We start from the raw sequence: 13,061 nt of genomic DNA, 5'->3' as shown, positions 1-13,061 counted from the left end.
TAATTAGCTTATGAAAATTATATTCATGTCATTAGTTATAAAAAAAGAAATAAAGAATATTTCAACTAACAAAAGTTAAGCCTAGTAAATAAAATATATTTGAGAAAAATTAATGTGTTCTTAATTTATAATTTGTTAAAAAAACCTTAACTATATCTATGTATTTAAGTAGTTGCTGTGTACTTTTGTATCTGTTTTTATGAAAAAATAGAATCTTAAAAAAATACCTTTTAAGGTATGTAATCATTGAAATACACTGTTTGTGTTCTAAATGAACAGTAAAGTATTTTATTTGATAAACTAAACACTTTTTTTATGTCGAGAGCATATAGTTATAATATTTTTCTTTAACAATGGCATGTACTGCAAGTGTCAATATTATTTTAATGTACATTGCATGTTTTATAAAATAAAAGATTTTTAAAAGGATTTACATTCTTTGTCATGTATTGTATTTTGTCGAAATATTCACTGGTTTCAATATAAATATAAAATATTTCACTTCCAAAGATTAATTTTGTATGTAAAGTTTCTAAATGAGATACAACTTTATTCTGAACAGTAAAAAAATTGTTCCTTAAGTATCAAGAAGTATGTATTACTAATCTTAACAAACTTGCCAAAGTAAATATTAAGAGAGGAACAGGGCTAAATATTGATGATGAGTTGCAACCATCCTTACTATTACAGGTGCAGTATTCTATGAAGATGTTATATGTTCCAGTTCTCATCAGGCAAAATCTTTCATCACCCATAATGCCAACTTCACCTAAATAGGCACAGTCCCTAAAGTAGCGCCATTCCCCATTCACTGAAAGTAAATAAAAAACAAATAATTCCACAGCCAGTAGTGAACTATTTTTTTTTTATATTTCACATATGTTTTTTTAACGTTTTATACATCATGGATCAAACTGAATTGAAAAAAGTATTTTGACGTCCAAAGAGATTAAAATAAGTATGAATATGAAGATATAAAATAAAACAAAAAAAATATCTGTTTCAATGAGACTTAGGACCGAAATTCACATTTGCTTACTATTGTATTTTTCTAACATGATAAAATAATATAAAAATGTCTGTTAACCTTTTTGTCGAATTTTTCGGCACATGGTAGATTTCACGCCCGGTAAATGGGCAAGTCCTTTCTCTTCCTTACAATCTGTTATTGGAACAGTGCTGTTATCAAATGGATCTGCGCATTTTGGATCGTTACTTGATCGACAATTCCAACATTTTATACCATAACCTGGAAAGTTTTAATATAAGATAAGAACGAGTTATTGGGCGTGACCCAAGGGCAAGTAAACAATTTTTACTACCATTATTCACGCAGAAAATCACGATTATAGTTATTGACCATTTAGATATGAGTAACATTTTGTTCACAAAATGATAAAAGTCGCTAATCTAATTCAAATACAATTAAACAAAACAGAAACTATAACAAACACTAAAACAAAACAATATTAAAAACAGTAACGTTTCCTTTTCGTTCCGTTATGAATGATTATATTGTTTCTGTTTGACGTTCAGTTTATTATCCCTCGTTTGGTCTAAGAGTATAAAATAAAATATACGTTAAGCCCTGGCCGTGGAGATATGGAATACCCAGAAAACACAGGTTTCCTTAGGTCTTGCCTTGAAAATTATGCAAAATTACAAAGACGAATCTACAAATATTTAAATTGATTGAATATCCAAACATTCGATTCTAAGATAGTATATTGGTAAATGGTAACATCGGATTTGGATTGGGCGTGTTTCTGAAGTGCTTAACTGTCATTTTATTGTTGATGTTTTCGTATTTCTCGAGTTCAAACTTTATAAACATTTGATTATTTATAATGTCATACATATATTTCTTGTTGTTAATTAGTTTAATAAGAACAGGTTTGCATTATTAATTTCTATTTATGTTTAATTTTATGACATACAGTTTTCATACATGATTTGTTTTCAGCGTTCTGTGTAAGATGTTACCAATGTGCCTCATCACAAAATAAAGAAGAGGATACTTGCGGTGCATACAAAAAATTTGATGTTGATAGCCACATAGCGGTTGAATGTAACAGTGACGAATCTCACATGCCAGGATCTTTTTGTATGAAACTCACCCAACAAGGACCGAAAGGATTTATTTGTAAGTTTTATACTATCGTCATTGGTCACCTATCAGTCACATGTAGTCGGGTTAGCAAACATCGAAAAAGCTTTTTTTTAGCTGGGCAATGTGATTAAACCTACATCCTGAACTTTACCTTTAGAAAAATCTAGGATTAGTCATGTTCACTTCTAATTTACATAATAGTGCAAATTGAACAAATTAAGTATTTTTGAAACAATGCATTCTTGTTTTTGTAAGTAGGTGGTAATCTGAGCTGGGTTTATTAAAATTTTATATTTACTTTTAAGTGAAAAAGTAATTGAAATTTAATAGCACACAAGCTAGTAAGTAGGTTATATTCTTTACAAGAATATATAAAGATACTTATGTCAGAATCCTAGTATGTTATACTTGAAAATCTATTATAAACTGTCTCTTTAAATTCCTAAATTGTTCTATTTTTTCTTTTCAGGGGATGGTAGATGGCGTCAAGTTGTAAGACGTTGTGCATCTGTCGCTGAAACAGGTGTGACAGGGGTCTGTAACTGGGGTGTTTACCCTAATGGTGTATATTGGGAGGAGTGTTATTGCTCGGCAGATGAGTGTAACAGTGCTACTAATATGAAAACATCACTTGTTGCTATGTTCAGTCTGTTGTCTGTGTTGTTTTATGTCAGTGGGGTGTTAATATGATATATCAATTCTGTTTTATCCAATAAGCCTATTTTCATGTGTACAAAATAACTGATATTTGAAAAAAAAAAAGATAATTTACAAAATATTTTGTAGCTAGAGGGTAGGCCTCCATAGAAACCAGTTATAATGTTTAATTATATAATGTTAACAAATTTAGGATCAACATAATTTATCTGAAAATCATATTTCTACTGTACATTACACACAATTTAACTACATATTTGACATTATGAAGTTTAGTTTACTATCTAAAGATCAATAAGGATATCTGTCCAGCAAACATAAGTCAAACTAAATTATGATAGCTCAATAGCGCCCTCCAGTTAAACTCTAAAATGTGTCAAAAGGCCCTTTTCGTACTGTAGCTGTCTTGTCCTTTTTTTCTATGCCGTTGTAGGACTTACATACTTTCTAACAGAACTAAATGCACTGCATCTCTCATTGGGCCGGATATCCTTATATAACTATATACCAGTTTTTTTTTAAAATGTAAGTGGCAATAACTTTAGAGCCACTTTTTAATCATAATTAAGATAAAATGCTTAAGGTCAATACTTATTTTATCTTTACCTTTATTGAGATAATAATTTGTATTAATTTCGAAATTAATGTTAAATGACTTACCAGCATATTGTTATTTTATAACTTATAAATAATCTCATACTTTGACATAAGTTTGTTAAATGGAAGTATATTGCCACATACAATTATGTAACATAAGTTATGTAGTATATAATATATAAGTAGTTTCTGCCTTAAATTGTATTGATCTAAAACATGTATTACTGTTCCGTCCAATTTTAATACAATGCAATTGTTCCTTATATTTACACTTTAATTTTAACTAAATAATATACATATTAAAAATATGTCAGCTACTTTTTAATATAGTATGTGGAGAAGCTAGTTATGTTTTTCAATATGGATAAAAAAAACTTAAATTGCCTAAATAATTGAATCTATCATAAGGTAAGTACGCTGTGTATAGACTGAAAAATATATCTGACAAATCAAACTTAATTATGATAGCACACTAACGCCCTCCAGTTAATGTTAAAAAAGTGTCTCCAGATCCTTTTCGTATTATAGCTCTCATGTCATTTTCTATGTAGTTTTAACATATTTTCTGACAAAACTTACCTTGATAACAGCACCTTTTTCCCGGGCCAGATATTCGTTTTTCTATTGCAAAAGATGTATGTTTATATATGTGATTCCGTCCAAGTGTTTATTGACATTCCATGTTAAAAAAAATGTTATCGAATCTCATGTAGACCATGCACATTATTGTGTAACTTAAATTTTACATGGCTGAGTTACATTTTTCCAATAAACTTTTTTGAATTACCTGATTGTTTCTTTTATTAAATGTTTATTAATCTATAGTACGCCTTATATTCAACCTAGTTTTAACCTTAAAGAATTTTCTGTGATATTGGACAAAAAAAGGTTGACTGACTAACACTGTGACACTGCGGATAAAATTATGAATCAAAAACCACCTCACTTTTCTAAATCGATTTAGTAGTTTAGGCAATAGAACTTAGAATGATCAAACATATTTCAATAGCAAGCAGCTAAAAAGTAAGAAGTTTGTAATACAAAGAATTACCGTGATGTAATGTGTCCTTCCCCTTAGCCTTGTACTTATATTATGTAAAGGATTAAGAAAACAATGGGAATATAATCAGGGCTGAATGCATAAGTTTTAATTAAATTTCGCTGTTAACTTTGTCATTGACATCTGATAAACCGTGTTAACTGGCAAACGTCTTAACGAAGTTTTCCTTTGTTTTAAACAACCTGCCCTTCTAATTTTGTTTGCATATTTAACTACAGACACGTTAGAAGGAGTTGGTAGATTTTATTATAATTATATGAACATAAAATTGTATCTTCAATTCATATCTGCCCTGCACATAATTATACTTTCCTCTCATATACCGGATGACTGGTAGAGAATGCCTTTAGGCATTAAGTCCTCCTTAAAGATAAGACATTAAAAGTGTAAAATAAGACTTATAAAAGTGCTAAAGAATAAATAAATAAATAAATAAAATAAAACGTCATTTGACAACCCTATACAAGATTTATATATATATATATACATATATATATTATTTTCTTTGCACAATGTGTTTTTTAACTGAAGACTGTTTTCATTGAAAAAGGAAGGAAAGGATGGAACTCTGCTTGAGTTACGGATTTACAAAAGGTCGCAAAAATTTAAATTTGTTTACGGATACTCATAATATATCGACGCCCACACAAAAGGCAATGCAGGGTTCGACCCTCGTGTCATCGAAATAGATTTTATAGAACCTACATTTCTCAATACAATATTTGAAGGAAAATGAAACTTCATGACTTTTGATCAATAAAAAATACATAATCTTGTAAGTAATTTAACCTTCTATAATTTGACTTCTGATCCAAACTAAATGTCTTTCTGGTAGATGATACTGATGAAATTTAATCATCTCTAACTTTTAAAAAAATACTTTTATAAAGCTTGTGCTAGGCGGGAAAAATAGATCATTTTGCTTACAAATACCGCCAAGAGGCCAATTTGCCCATTCAATGTTATTCAACAGGGTGGGCGGAGCACTACAAAAAATAAATTACATTCAAGATATACACTTTATGCAATAAAAAATGCACAAAAAGATTTACCCTTTAAGCGAAGCTTTCGTCGGTTGTCGTAATACACCGTTAAACTTCGGATCGCTTCGAAAATAATCGCAAACTATGACGTGATTGCTTAGTAAAGTCATGCTTTGTCTTACTCACGTGATGCGTCATATGCGAGAGTGAGTCAGACGTAGTTGCATTGTTGCTACGGCAGTGTCTATTTTCAAACGTATTCCCGGTTGAGGCTTCATATTTTCCCGTAGGCTTCAGCTCGCTCGGGCTTTCAGTCGCCTGAAAGCTGTTGGCCCGAATTCGTACAGTTCCGCGCCACGCTCTGCTTTAAATGGAGTGATTAAGTAACCTCTATTCGAGCGATAATACAGAGGAGTGTTGTTAAAGATCTCATTAATATAAGTGCTATGTAAATGTGTTTATGTCAGTGTTAAGTCATAAATTAGCAAGAAATACTTATAAATTAGCTCGTGTATGAAGACCATTTGATTTGAATTTGAGTAATGTAAGTATTATTTTTATAAATAACGTTTTATTGATTGATATTTGAATTACTTTGTTGAAGGACTTAAGTATGTAGATAAAGGTTATGACCCTAGTTCTTGGCCCTGGCTGGGAGAGAAGACCGCCTCGTGTTACCTAACAACGTCCAGAATAAATTACACTTCTTAATACTGTTTTATTCTTTCTTAGGTCGACGTTTTAATTAAGTTTTTAATTAAACAAAATAGTACAATGAAGTTTGTTTTCGAATGAAAACCATAAGGTAAATTACATTTCAAAAACATTGTTTGTTTTATATGAGGAAATACATATCAATAACACTGTTTGAAGTTTGTCTAATAACAGGTTGCCAAATTATACGTTGTTTAAGTGATTACGCTGTAAAGATATAATATTGCGGTCATCCATTTTTCAAAGTAGTTTATGCATTATTTTTTTGAATGCAATTTCAATATGAAGAAATGTAATTACTTGCAATGTCCAATACGACAACTTATACGAATTCCTATAAAACACATCTACACCTTCTCTAATCCTAGCTTGGTATAAAGTATCTAGTTGAACACAGAATTGGTTAAGCAGAGATATAGATTCCTGAAGATATATACGTTATATGGAGAGATGAACAAGTAAGAAAATATATTGAATGTGGATGATTACAAAGGAAGAGAGAAGAAAGTAGAAAAAGTATAGTAGGATTGTTCGAAAGAGTAGTACTGTGTCGACCCTGCTTAAATCTTTTGTACAGTTAGAGAAAAGATTTCCAAAAATTATAAATTTAGAAAGTTCCGTACCGATAATAGTTCTAACCAGTCCATTTTCCGTACAACTCTTACACATAAAACCTCAATCGCATACTTTTCTTAATTTTAATAATAATACCTTAATTCGATAGTTAGTTTCTGAGACCAGAATCCCTGTATAAAACATATCGTCATCCCTTTAATTATATTTGTCAAACCAAAAATAACAATAAGTTTAACACTTTGATTTATTAGCCGCGGGATATTGGCTAAGGAAAACGTATATCTTACAATGCTTTATTCTCAAAACTAGCTCGATGAGACATCAATTGTATTTCATTATATTGTAGTATAAACTACGCATTTCCTACGAATCGATAGATTCAAAACAAATAATCACAATAAATTTGTAGTGGCCACTTTTCCACTGATCCGCTTTTATTTCAGATTTTCCATTTGTATGTTAATTTTTATGTATTTGCACTTTGATGAGTATTCATGATAAAAAGTATTAATTGAGTAAGCGATTTGTGTCTCCATATTTACTGGTATCAACTGGAATGTATGGAAGTGATGTGGTTTGAAGCTTAGAGCTTGAATCTTAAAAGATTGTTTTTCGCTTAAAGTATAATTTTATTTATCAATTTTGGTATTTAAAATTTCGAAAACTTAAGCATTTAGTATTAATATTTAGAATTGCCTGCGACTCCGTCCGCGCGTATTTATAAAAATCTTAATAAATGGCTTACGTGTTCCTTTTCCCAAATTTCATCAAGATCTGTTGAACCGTTAACGAGATACCTTCTAACAAACATTCATACATATCTAAACTTTCGCATTTATAATATTAAGTAAGATTTATTTAAGATAGATATAAAAACTTTAACAATAACAACATAAACCTTTTAAAAGTAACGCAGTACTTCGATAGAGAAGTTCGTGATAATTGCCAATCCTTTTGTTCCCTTTTAGTGAACGTTATGAATTGTCAAGTTCATTTCAATTTAAAAGATTGAATAGGTCGTCCACAATTATTGTTCATAGAAGGAAATAGATTGGGTCTATACAAAGCAACATATTCGAAACACGAATGAATACGTTGCTAACAATATTAATTGAGCTAGAAAAAAATACATTTCTAAATAATTATACGTTGTTATTCCTATCTTTTTTTGTTGAAAAAACAGAGATGGCAAGCAATTGCTTAAAAAAACTTTCCGGTAGTAAAAATGTAGTAGATTGAAAAACTTGCCTTAATTCTAATATCGAAATGTTTTGAAATACAGGAATCCCGTATCTTCGCTACCTACGACGCGTTTCAATCATGAAACAAAGTGAAACTACTTAAGAAGTTCCAAGACGTCGTGGCTTGAGTTAACTTTAAGCATGAATTACTGACTACAAACTCATGTTTGCTGTCAAGTAGAGTTAACAAAGTTTAACTTTACCTCAGTCGTATTTAATCCGTGATAACTATCAAGGGTACATTTCGCTAATGTCTTTTTCTTCATTCTAAATACCTACAAATAGAGGATAGAGATCTAAATCGTAAAATTTTTTTCGGCTTTTCCTATATCAGGATTATGAAGGGTCTTAGGGTCCCTCAAGAAGCGAGCGTATCACCATCTCAAAGGCCGGCAACGCATTTGCGATTCCTCTGGTATTGCTGATGTCCATGGGCGTCGATGAACACCTTGGTGTTCCCGCTGCTCGTTTGCCCCCTTCTCTTATATAAAAAAAAAAATTATTAAATATTATTATACAATTTTTTTTCTCTAAATCTTCATTCATATCGAAGGTTTATTTTTGTTCTGTCCCAGATATCTTTTCTATATGTCATACCTTTAGTTAAGGCAAAATTTCAGCTCCTTTTAGTACCTTTTAAAAACAATAAAGAATATAAGGATTACTTAAAATATACATACAAAGCAATGAATGACGCACTTTAAACTTTTCTTTTTAATAATGAACTTTGCCACCAGCTAATTTGGTCGCTTTACAAAACATGAATTGGATTGCCGAAAGTTATGTTTAATATCGTAAACAAAGAGGGTAAGTATTTAACCTCTTTGAATAATTTATGAAACAGTTTATGACGTATTTACGATGCCATAAATTTGTATTGCTACTATGATCTAATTGAAAAATTATTATATTATTATATGTCATATAAAACGTAACGGCCAGCTATAAAATACACATTAATTATATTATAAGTGGGCCTTATAACCTATGGGCTATAGACTTTTATATACTGATACAAATTTTATCCAAATCCAAACAGTTGTTCTAGATTTACATGGTTAGAAACATCCATACATTCCTCCGTACCAACTTTCGTATTTACAAAGCCGGCTACACACGTTTAGTTTAATTTCACAGTTTTAAATGAACAGTGGACTGTTCACTTAAAAATTACGTGTGTAGGCAAAACTGAGAACTGAGGGCCTAGCATGAACATTCGTGAGAACGAATTTTTGCAGAGCAACAAATCTGATACATATATAGACATATTTTATCTATGGCATTACGAAGACGTGTATCGCAACTATTCGTGCTAGGCTCCAAAGTACAGTTTAACTGACTGTTTTGCCTACGCATGTACATTTAAACAGTCCGGCTTAATAGTAAGTAAGTAATAGTAAGATTATTTAGTAAGAAGTAAGGAAAGTTTAATTTGAAACACATAAAATCGAACCACATTAACACGTTTTAAATCTCTCATTCGGTGAGATTTAAAGTAATACGATACTTGGCATTATATTAAGGCTGCGCGAAATGGATCTTTAATACCAATCTGTGGCTACGAAGGCTAAAGTCGTATCTTTCAGTATTTGTTTACACAACGAATAAATTTGTTTTATGTGCTTGCGATGTATAATTTCGTTTATAGCAGGTTATTTGTTTCGAACTTCTTACGGTATTGGCAACAAAATAAAATTAAGAAAAATGTATACATAAACTATTATTTGCACAACAAATTGTTTAAGTTTCAATATTTTTCTGACAAGTGATATAGTGATTGATATCTTTCGAGACCAAATACCCGTCGTTCATTGAAATAGATCTGTTTTCGTCTTACTTCATTTCTAATTATATCGTTCCATTCGCTAATGTGTTTAATAATAATAATTAATTGTTTTGTAACTAATATGACGGGTTAAAATACAATTTTAATATAACTCTACCAATATCCAATTGATGTGTTTAGATATACAAAATATACAATAGTATAATCTACATATTGCGAATAGCGATAGCCTGATCGCTTGCAAAGAATCGTCTACCATAAAGCTTATATATATTTACATGAAAGCTCGATTTTGATCCCTCGATTTAGCGCTGTCGAAATTGTCGAAACGTGACGCGATACGGTTGCATGCATTCATAAATGCATCATAGCGCTTTTCAACATTGCGAGAACTCGACTCTATGATAAAAGCATATATTAGGTCTTTACATATGAAATTGGCGTTTTTCGTACTGGCCACTTTAATCACGAATTTCTCCTCTTTGGTAAGGAATTCCAAATTCAAATTTGTACAGCTATAGACTCATGTATTTGTGGTTCGATGGCCGTCATTCATTTGTTTTTTTTTCTTCTGTTTTTTTCTGTTTGCGTCACTCTTTTTACAAAATGGAAAACTTAAAATATCGCATTATTTACGAGTACGAGTTCCGCCGTGGCACTAGTGCTGCGGAAACGACTCGAAGGGTGAATGATGTGTATGGCGGTCGTGTTGCAAAAGAAAACACAGTTCGTTTTTGGTTCCAACGTTTTCATTCTGGAAATTTCGATCTGCAGAACAAGCCCCGTGGACGGCCTGAGACTCAAGTTGATAATGAAGAGTTGAAGTCTATTGTGGAAGCGGATCCATCGCAAACCACGTCCGAGTTAGCTACAGACTGCGATGTTAGTGATAAAACTGTTTTAATTCACTTGAAGCAAATTGGGAAGATTAAAAAGCTTGAAAGGTGGGTACCTCACGAATTGACTGAAGCAAACCGGCAAACGCGCGTCGACTGTTGCGTTACATTACTAAACCGGCACTATAATGAAGGTATTTTAAACCGAATCATTACCTGTGATGAAAAATGGGTTCTTTACGATAATCGGAAGCGCTCAGCGCAATGGTTGGATCCTGGCCAGCCAGCCAAATCCTGCCCCAAGCGAAAATTAACCCCAAAAAAGTTACTTGTAAGCGTTTGGTGGACTAGTGCCGGTATTGTTCATTACAGTTTTCTCAAATCTGGCCAGACTATTACGGCTGATGTCTATTGTCAGCAATTGCAAACCATGATGGAAAAGCTAGCGGCTAAACAACCTAGGCTGGTTAATCGCTCCACGCCACTGCTGCTTCACGACAACGCTAGACCACACACTGCGCAACAGACGGCTACTAAATTAGAAGAGCTTCAATTGGAAAGTCTAAGACATCCTCCGTACTCCCCGGACCTTGCTCCAACAGATTACCATTTTTTTCGAAATTTGGATAACTTCTTGCAAGGGAAAAAATTCAACTCCGATGGGGCAGTCCAAATCGCCTTCAAAGATTTTATTGATTCCCGTCCGACTGGTTTTTTTAGTAAAGGGATCAATGAACTACCTATGAGATGGCAAAAGTGCATAGAAAATAATGGTTCATACTTTGATTAATTAAATATATTATATTAAAAAATATTCGACTTTTTGTTCCTCCCATACAAAACGCCAATTTCATATGTAAGGACCTCATATTTGTAGAAACCGAGCAACAGTAAAAAGCACCATGCAATATTCGGGGAGAAGTGCTAAGTTTAATATTTAATATCAATTTAGAAATTTGCACGGTCATTTACCATTTCGGACTGTAAAGCGAAACGTCAAAACGTTCTGCAATGTCAACATATGCCTTACTGCGTCACATATCATTTGCATATGCTAATCTTATTTATATCCGCTTGTGACGATCAAACTTAATGAATGATAGAATTTTAGGAATATTTAAAGAAATTATATGATATCCAATATTAGCTGTACTTATAAAATAAGGCTATTTGTCAGACTATCAGTTATCCTTTCATCCATTTAAAAAAAACAAAATTGTACATTATATACTTTTTGTTTTTTAATTAACATATGTAACTATCAAAATATACAACATCAAAATAGATTGTTAATGTCATAAACTAATTATATCACGCGCATGGTCGAGAGGTCATTTAAAATACGCTTTCCTAAGCAATTTTCTATACAAGGGCGAAACGCATATGATGAAACGAACCAACTAATTAAATAAAGCCGCCCGACTGGACATCTAAGGAGTTTTCAAAAATATGTCCAACAACCGCCCCTTGCTGAAAGTGATGTAACAAAGCTGACGCATAATATAAACACAAGAAACATTATTTTTCAACTCAACAATATTTATTTTATTAACCTATTTCTTTCGATAACTATGACGTCAAAGAATGGAAAATTCATGTACATTCCTATTTAAAATGCATTGTTTCAAAGACAGTTAAATGCAACACAACTCGTAGCCATGATGCTTATAAATATACGATCTGAGAAAGACATTTGCGAAGTGCGTTTAATGGCAAGAAGTAGGTCGTAGGTTTTTCACTAGTTTAGTTTTTGTTCTCGCGAAGTAAAAGGTATCGTTATATGGAAATATTAATGTGGCGAGATTATGATCAATTAAATAATAAAGTAATGAAAAGTAAAAGAAGCTAGAAAAAAGAATGGATGGATTGTGTGAAAAAGGATTACGTAAGAAGGAAGTGAATTAAGATATGACGGCTAATAGAGATATATGGAAGACTAGTTCATAAACAAGGGCAGGTTGTTTAGTTTTTGTTCTCATAGAGATTTAGATAAGAGAAAAGAATTAAACTTAAAATTTCTTTAAATAACTTAAAAATAACTTAAATGATAGAAGAAATAACTTAATAATTTAATTAAAATAACTAGTAAAAGAGCTGTAATTATTTTTAACATTTTATCAGGATTTCAAAGATAATATTTTTATGAGGAGGTAAGAATGACATGTGGCAAGGAGAACTTTAAGTATAAGTGTGGAGGTACACACCGGTAGGCCTAACGAGGTTAAGGCTAAGCGCCATCTGCGTTCGGCCGGCTTAAGCCCGGTGGAACTGAAAGTGCCTCTTCAAGGCAAAAAGTGACTAGTCAGTAAAAAAAACGGTAGCCTTAGGAAGAGATGGGTGGATTGAAACCTGGTGCGCCGACCCTACGTAAGTGGGACAAGGACAGGGATATTACTGGTATGTACACAGATACTTTCATGGTTGCCGTAGTTACAGTTACGACTAACTTTATATCTATTTTACGAGTTTTATGAGTAGGTGCTTAAAAGATATTTTATTAT

The 13,061-nt window shown here is 31.9% G+C and overlaps 3 protein-coding genes across 3 annotated transcripts in view; 2 read left to right on the top strand and 1 right to left on the bottom strand.

Moving 5' to 3' along the window:
- Positions 1-470: 470 nt before the first annotated feature.
- Positions 471-1,459, bottom strand: LOC106709790. Its single transcript, XM_014501667.2, has 3 exons — positions 1,323-1,459; positions 1,088-1,249; positions 471-811 (listed from the first exon to the last, which is right to left on the bottom strand). The coding sequence occupies exons 1-3, from the start codon at positions 1,378-1,380 to the stop codon at positions 585-587; spliced, it is 447 nt and encodes a 148-aa protein (XP_014357153.2). The 5' UTR covers positions 1,381-1,459; the 3' UTR covers positions 471-584.
- Positions 1,460-1,766: 307 nt separating this feature from the next.
- On the top strand, positions 1,767-2,800 carry LOC106709791. The gene is made up of 3 exons (XM_014501668.2): positions 1,767-1,893; positions 1,964-2,143; positions 2,580-2,800. Exons 1-3 carry the CDS (start codon positions 1,848-1,850, stop codon positions 2,798-2,800), a joined length of 447 nt encoding a protein of 148 aa, XP_014357154.2. The 5' UTR covers positions 1,767-1,847.
- Positions 2,801-5,733: 2,933 nt separating this feature from the next.
- The window catches only part of LOC106709788 (probable G-protein coupled receptor CG31760), a 59,625-nt gene continuing 52,297 nt past the window's right edge, over positions 5,734-13,061 (top strand). Inside the window, exon 1 of the mRNA XM_014501665.2 lies at positions 5,734-5,951. The gene's annotated coding sequence lies outside the window, so the exon portion shown is untranslated. The remainder of the gene's footprint in view (positions 5,952-13,061) is intronic.

The sequence above is a fragment of the Papilio machaon genome, chromosome 15 (genome assembly GCF_912999745.1).
Source record: "Papilio machaon chromosome 15, ilPapMach1.1, whole genome shotgun sequence".
In the NCBI taxonomy this organism is placed as follows: Eukaryota; Metazoa; Arthropoda; class Insecta; order Lepidoptera; family Papilionidae; genus Papilio; species Papilio machaon.
Note: the sequence above shows the minus strand (reverse complement) of the source record. Positions and strands in the feature narration are given on the sequence as shown.

Bases quoted from the DNA above. Each gene is read 5' to 3' on its own strand.
- LOC106709790 (XM_014501667.2), bottom strand. From the start codon at position 1,380: ATGTTACTCATATCTAAATGGTCAATAACTATAATCGTGATTTTCTGC. The intron at 1,250-1,322 runs GTAGTAAAAATT...AAAACTTTCCAG, and splicing joins GATTTTCTGCGTGAATAATG to GTTATGGTATAAAATGTTGG. The intron at 812-1,087 runs GTTAACAGACAT...ATTTACTTTCAG, and splicing joins CCGAAAAATTCGACAAAAAG to TGAATGGGGAATGGCGCTAC.
- LOC106709791 (XM_014501668.2), top strand. From the start codon at position 1,848: ATGTCATACATATATTTCTTGTTGTTAATTAGTTTAATAAGAACAG. The intron at 1,894-1,963 runs GTTTGCATTATT...ATTTGTTTTCAG, and splicing joins AATTAGTTTAATAAGAACAG to CGTTCTGTGTAAGATGTTAC. The intron at 2,144-2,579 runs GTAAGTTTTATA...TTTTCTTTTCAG, and splicing joins AGGACCGAAAGGATTTATTT to GGGATGGTAGATGGCGTCAA.